The sequence below is a fragment of the Botryllus schlosseri genome, chromosome 16 (genome assembly GCF_051294905.1).
Source record: "Botryllus schlosseri isolate E-star chromosome 16, Bs_hap1, whole genome shotgun sequence".
Lineage (NCBI taxonomy): Eukaryota > Metazoa > Chordata > Ascidiacea > Stolidobranchia > Styelidae > Botryllus > Botryllus schlosseri.
In genome coordinates, this window is record NC_137251.1 from 8,123,647 (window position 1) to 8,131,165 (window position 7,519).

Sequence of the window (7,519 nt, forward strand, 5' to 3'; positions counted from 1 at the left end):
GGGTATCTCCCGATTTTCAGTGCGAACTGCAGCACCTAGCCGGTAACAATCCGCTGACGACTTGATCGCTAGAGGGATGCACGACGTTCCGTGATTTCATATAGATAACTAACCTACGGATTGCAATTGTAATTGCAATTTGCATGCCGACGGCCGCTAACACATACTAATTGAATTACTTGTCGACAGCGGCACTCACACAAATTGCAAGCTAGGGCCACAGGTTGCTCACCCCTGTTCTATACCAAGTTCAACACATTTCCCCTTATTATTCATACGTCATTTGGTAAGACCACTGAGCTATATAAACGCAGAACAATGCTGATTTTCAGACTTTGAGGTGTTTTTCAAGAGGGTTCCATTGCCCTGATTAGATTTTATTGTATATTTTCGGAATCAGTGCGACAGTAAATTTCCAAATAAGATCAACTTTATTGAATTTAAGCACGCGGGTCGTCAGCTATGGGATTAGCATGATGCGTTCAGATTGCTGAGCAGTAATTCCCTCCGGGCAAGCAAGCGTGACGACGGGTGTTGCGCATCTATCCGTAGGTTAGTTATCTATAGATTTCACTTTTCAGAGAGGGAGAGATATGATATTCTTTTTCGCCTGCACCAACGAGAGGCTTTTGACGACGGAGATGCGATACTACCGTAAGGTCATCTAGTCTGCGCCCCCGTTTTTTCTGCTCCATGCTATCCGTGGTTGCTGAGCGCCTATACCTACAGTGGTTCCCAACCTTTTTCATCTCGTAGACCCTTTGGCCGAAATTTGAGCCAAAATTCCCCCCTAGGAGAAATCATCCCGATGATCGAAAAAGGTCATTTTTTCCACACAAACACCTGTTGACGGAAAGATAAGACCGGCGCTACGGAGTGTTTATTTCAATCAACACTTTGTCGGCCTCCAAAAAACAATGGTCTTGGTCCCAATCAACACAACTTCTGGAGGGCTTCGCTCAACAGACTCCCTATACTTCCATTGATACCTACTACAATTCACAGTGACACAAACACACACACACACGCGCACACGCACACACACTTTCCGGAGCGAACTAAGTACGGTACGACGCGATTTAACCCAACCATGTTATGTTATGTTATGTTATGTTAGGTAACGGCGAACGCAAAACTTATCCATTAATGTTTGTAGGCTCACCAGTCACCATGCATCTATCGCTAATATAAGTGCTGTGAAAAATCAGTTTGCGGTAATTTTCTGTTCGCTCGAATTTTCTTTTAACGTTTATGTCTGAATTTGATCAATAATATTGGTACTTCCAGCATACACCTGATTAGATGTCCTGCTGAAGCTGATGGAAATGGTGGAGACCTAGGATAGGACACCTATGCCACACAGTTATGAATATTGATGAAGTTTCGGGTGGGTCCACACTACTTTTCTGAAGCCTACTGCGCAACTCTAAACTGACGATGCATCTATACGGCCTCAAGGGATACTGAGAAATTACCGTCCTTTCATAATTGGGAATACAGTTTGACTCAATTCTGTAAATCAAGCGTATTTATTGCGGTGTTCTTTCATTTTTAGTTTTGTAGTGAAACTAAATCGCGCGAAGTGCGCAAAGAAATATTTCAGGTTAAATGAATTTGCCCCAAAATTGTGTATTTATTACTCATTAAAAAATTACAACAGAATCAGAGGCATGGTCCCTCTGGCAAATAATATAACACGTGAAATTAGTTCGTCACTTTCGGTTTGGGCAACATTGCACCAAGTTTAGTGTTTATCATAATTTTCTTGCTTGGATAGCTGTTCAGTAAAAATAAAACACGTTCACTTGCGATCTCTTTGGATTGAATCGAAGATTCTTTCACTAGAGGCCTCGTTGTGATAGATTCGGCCCGAAGTTTACCCGCTTGGGAAAAATTTGGTCGAGAGGCCGTCACGGGCCCAACAAAATTGTCTCGCGAACTTCACTTTTAGCACGTCTGAACTAGTTTAAAAAATAAGGGGGAATTTGTATGTAAAGGAGATATTCCAAATGCATTTGAAGATATTTCCAGAAAAAAAACGACCTACCGATCGAGAAGCCGGACTTATCACCATTACACTCTCGCTCGGCAATACGATCACTATAATACAGTTAACGGTTATTTTTGTTCGCTCAAGACACACAATTTGCATTCTACACCTTAACTTTAACACGGCCAAGATCTTACCTTTACCCAGAGGAGGTCACTGGTCAGTAGTAGTACTTCTACTTTTTCGAAGTACTCAAGTAGTTTTCCTCTACTTCTGGTACTTACTCAAGTAGATCTTTTTTCGCTACTTCTACTTCGTAACATTTTGTGAACAATTTACTTACTTTTCGCTATTTTCAGTTTGTCAAGTAGAAGTAGTTTATTCATCCAATAAGAAAGATAACCTAAGGAATTTGGGGGTTGTTTTCACGTAGTACCAACTTTCAATTTCATAAAAGTCATGTAATACCCAGAATTTCCGTTGCACATCGCGCACAGTAGATATGGAGTGACAAATATGTTTTAACGAGAGTATCGCTGAATATAATTTAGATACCGGGTTGCGTGGTTCCGTTCACACCGCATTGTCGCCTATATCAAATATTTCATCACAGTATAAGTATGGCTCCCCATAACGTTTGAAACTATCGTTTCGCAATCTAGCAATAACCTATTATACCTAGCAGTCCATGACGTGTCCTAATCTGGAAAAATTGACTTCGACTTTTTTTTTAACATTAGACCTGTTTAGCAGACCACCTTTGAAACTTTCTGGGCAAAAGACATGAAATAAATTTGCCGCTTTTTAGAAGTAGTATTTTTATTTTTCCTTCAATTACGAGTATTATACGTTGAGTTCTAATTATAGTTTCAGTTCTATCGTCTGGAAAACATAAATTCAGGACCGTAACTGCCGCACCCCAAACCCCCCAATTGGGGGAGCCCGAGCTCGAAGGGGGCCCAAAATTATTTCGTGAATTAGCATAAATAATAGAGTATTTTGGGAAAATTTATTCAACTTTTTCGAAAAATTTTCGCACTAGGCACGATTTCAAGTTGCCAGATATCTTGATTTTAGGGTATCCTTCCCCCAAGAAAAAATACGCAAGATTTATAGAAACGGGCATATCGGCGTTGGCCATGTAACCATGTGACTCCAAGAAGTGAGTCAGCGCGAAAACCTTGGCCGCCCTTATGATGACCGAAAACTTCGTTATATATACAAAGTACATATAGGTCGAATTGTCCGTAGGCGCCTAAATGACTGACGCCGCATGTTCCTGTCTTGGCAATCTGAGCCTCACAAGACAAATACCATCCCGCAGGGAAAATTATATGACAGTGAAGAAATACTAATTTGAAATCATGTGCGCCTTTTAGTTTGGTAGCCTACGATTGGGCGATTCTATATTTTTTGATATAGCAGACAGGAGGTCACGAAATAACATCATACCAACGGGCCCTACAGTTTCCAAGACACCTCACTCAGCTCTACCGGTAAATCTGATAACGTGAGCAGAGAGGACAAGAAATTGATAGCAATATATATGCAATTCCCAATCGAAAATTATCGAAAATTTTCGCGCGTCGCGCTGGCTCGCTAATCAGTACGACTAATTTCGTGGCAAAAGCGAACAACGTGATTGAGGGTAGGTTGATCTCCCTATGGGAGCCCAAGACCCATTTTTTTTGGGGGGGGTGGGGGGCTGACGAAGTGCTGTTTCGTTCCTGCCAACGGGTATACGCCCGAATATGTTTAATTATCATTGAGGGGTCCTACCTTTGAAAACACACCTCACTCAGCTCTACCTGTAAATCTGATCACGTGAGCAGGGAGAGGATAAAAATTGATAGCTGTGCAACTTTGCATTTATTCATAGGTTAAATACCGTAATAAATGATCAAACTGAAATACAAAAGAACAGTCGCATCGACTAGCCTAATCCCTATTGTTCCAACAACTCACAAGACGTGGGTGCTGATACATACATGCACGCACGTCGCACAATCACAACAACAAGAAGACGAGATCACTCATGCGTTTAGGGAAACTACTAGAGAGAGAGATAGTAGTAAGAGATTATCACACAATAGCAATATATATGCAATTCCCGATCATATTGACCGATTGAATCATGAATTATAGAAATTTTCCGCGCTTCGCGCCTTTAGGCGGGTATAGAGCTGACTCAGTAAGCGGCCCCCAATGTAGATGATGAGTATAGCGGTAAATAGCGTATAGCCTGAGGGGAGGTCTGGGGGCGAAGCCCCCGCTACCCCTAGCCCCCGAAGTTCGGGCAAGACCAACGTTTTTTGGGGGGCTGACGAAGTCCTGTTGCTGTTAGATATTCCAAATGGTTGGTCTATACCCAGCTCTCTGGTGAAGGAGGTTTGTGTAAGATTTGCATTGTAATGCAAGCACGTCTTAAGCATAGTAACCTAAAAAATGCTGTTTTTGTTGCACTAAAATCATGAGAAAGTTTCACTTCATTTTAACAAATGTTGCAGTAAAAATTACATCTATAACTCTTTAGAATAATCAGGTTGTGAGATACTCGAAAGGTTCCGTTGTATAACCCAACAGTTTAAGATTTGCAGCATATCTGCTTGTTTCGTTTCTTTCTTTGTTATTCAATCGATAATGTATACACTTTATGTTCTTAGGTTTCAAACCTACATGACAGCATTTCGCTATCAGCTCCTGCATTTCCCATTTCTTGCTTGGAAACAATTGCGTTATATACAACAGTGAGATGCAGCTTATCCATCACATAGCTCTTTGTATAGCAAATCAAAGAGAGAACCATACTAGAAATAGTTTTATAGCATGTTTTTTAAATCACTTCTTACATTTTGCGCAATATACTTGATCAAAGTTGCACTAAAAAGTTGCATGAAAAAATAGAAAAGGTTGCAAAAAGTTGCAATATAAAATTCCACCAAACAGCGTAAAACATTATGCTATATATATTTTTAGTATTTAGGAAGCTCCCGAAAGATGTAAAAAAAAGTTACAAAAGTTGCAAAAGCTTGCCCTACTAATGTCTTTGTGCGTCGTGGGGCGGGAATGGCCGGTAAATGCCTATTCTATAAAAGATGGGTATTTTTTTCGCGAAGCACGAACAACTTTTTCAATTCGAATACATCTCCCTCAAAACAGTTCATGATAATGTTGATTCGGATAATACCCCCCCCCCCCAATTGGTGACTTAGGGTGCGGTAGTTACGACGCTGCATGCTGTAACCTAACTTATCGTAAGCCATGTAGCTATAGGCCTATTGCACGAAATATAGCCATGGGTCGACACTGTATAGGGATAAATGATTTCGATGTCCACAAACCTTACCATCGGCTGCAAATAAAAACACTCAAGAAGTCATGTCATAACGATCTATATTTCCGATGACCGATTATTATGCGGAAACAGTAAAAGTGCAAAAATATGCGAAAAGTAAAAGTGTAACGAAAAATTGAAGATCATGTGGAGCGCTTTTCGTTCCAAAATTTCGTATTTATGTAGTATCCTCAATCATGACGTCCTGGCGCTGTCGTCTGTATAAGAAGAGTTCGTATCAGTTGGGAATATATTTAATCATCTTTCGTTCAACGAAAAACGTGGACTTTCGGATGTTGATCATGACATGGTCTACAATGTACTGTACAGTACAATACATATATAAATATCACCAGCAATTCCTGATGCAAAATCCATCTCTTCCCATATGCACGATGCCCTCATAGATACGGAACCATCTTCCATATGTCACACATTCAAAAAACAATTATTCCGTCACCTCTCCTCCGTTTACTAACCAATTGGCCCTTACGCCATCCCATATTTGCATTGTTTTTATGTTATGTCGAGTTGAAATCCTAGTCAACCACAATCAAATTCCTACATAACAAACAGTCTCGACCTGGCCTACTTACAGACATATCGGTTTAGTGCGTGCTGATTAAACACGGTCATCACTTTGCATGAAAATAATGATAACTCTTACAAGAAAGGACGGTATAGCCTATGACATGGCAACCCGGGCAATAATACAGATTATACAGACAGACATCACATTGCCAGGACGAGGTAGAATAGGGGAAAGGAAGCAAATGATTTTGATTTCAATAATCGGGGGTTCAAAAGAAATGATATCGGCTGACAAACCATTGTCGAACATCCTGTAAAAATGACTTCTTTCACTAAAATAGCAGCATGCAGCGTTTATTACTTATTACCTGAAGTTTTGCTTCAGCCGCTTCAATGCATTCAGTTATATTCATGCACGTCGTGTCGAAGTTGCTTTTCTGTATGAATCCGACTTCACATTCGCAGAACATGCCGACGATGCACTCCATCGTGCACGCTACAGTTTCATTCTTGACGATAGGGAGATTTATATCATCGCAAGTACCTTCGCACGGCCTGCAGTACTGCTTTTTACGTTCATCCGGGCAGGTGAACGAGCCGTGGATCTGATGAGAATGGAAAAGATGCATAGGGGCACAGCAGAGAAACACGATTTGACGACTGTTGTACAGTACAAAATAATGAAATATTATGATGACATCACAAGGCCCAATATAAAAATAAGCAGGTGAACTGGACATCAATACGTGACTACTGAAGAACAGTTCTAGTATTCTAAGAATAGTGAATACCATCGCATTACATGTTATCTCAGATATTTTCATAGTTATGTTCCTAAACATTTCGATAGCGGTTTGTGACAATTGTGCGGGTGGATTTGACATAAATGTCGTACCATGAATACATAGCCTTGTACAACATGTTTTTCGGTGCTAATTGCTGAGTTACGGCCAACCGAGCTTGCGATGCTCCAACGCTGGGAGGAAATTGTCGGAACTATTGTCACTAATAAAATATTACTCTTAATGTAAAAGTGTATACTGTATATTTTCGTTACTCGAAAAAAATCGACTCAAATCATTACAATAATTGATACGCTACTCGGATTCGAGTTCTCGCCCCACCAAAAAGATTTCAATTGTTACAACAGGACAAGACGCATTATGGTGACTCGAGTCCTCCCATAACCAAGACTGACATATTACCGGACCGTCCATACAATAACATACGTACTAGTAAGATTAGGATGCCGCACATCATGGATAAATGAAACACGTTGAAGTTTTGAGATACCATATTTCCTTTCTTTGTTATATTCCGACAGATATAAATTAAACGACTGAAGCGTTGAAATGGTACCGAGACATTTATGAGGGCTTTATATAGATAGCGTCTTCAACGGACATTATTTCAGAATTCAATATTCCTTAGAGCCTAATAGAAAACCGAATTGCGTTGTAACTGAATACCAACGACGCGATACGGAATCAGAAAACCTGGTCAGCATTTCTATCATTGAACAATGAAATCTGTAGGCTAATCACTCAGCAGATTTGAGATCGCCAGAGTAGAGGTGTTTGGTTTTCGGTTTTGACATCTTGTTTACAGTATGTGTGAGAGACAAACGAAGAAACTCTTCGGTAGCAACACTGTTATTTTTCCTA

The 7,519-nt window shown here is 40.3% G+C and overlaps 1 protein-coding gene across 1 annotated transcript; it reads right to left on the reverse strand.

Moving 5' to 3' along the window:
* Positions 1 to 5,366: 5,366 nt before the first annotated feature.
* LOC145458235 (uncharacterized) lies at positions 5,367 to 7,291 on the reverse strand. Its single transcript, XM_080336555.1, has 3 exons — positions 7,089 to 7,291; positions 6,224 to 6,460; positions 5,367 to 5,542 (listed from the first exon to the last, which is right to left on the reverse strand). The coding sequence occupies exons 1-3, from the start codon at positions 7,149 to 7,151 to the stop codon at positions 5,516 to 5,518; spliced, it is 327 nt and encodes a 108-aa protein (XP_080192681.1). The 5' UTR covers positions 7,152 to 7,291; the 3' UTR covers positions 5,367 to 5,515.
* Positions 7,292 to 7,519: the final 228 nt, after the last annotated feature.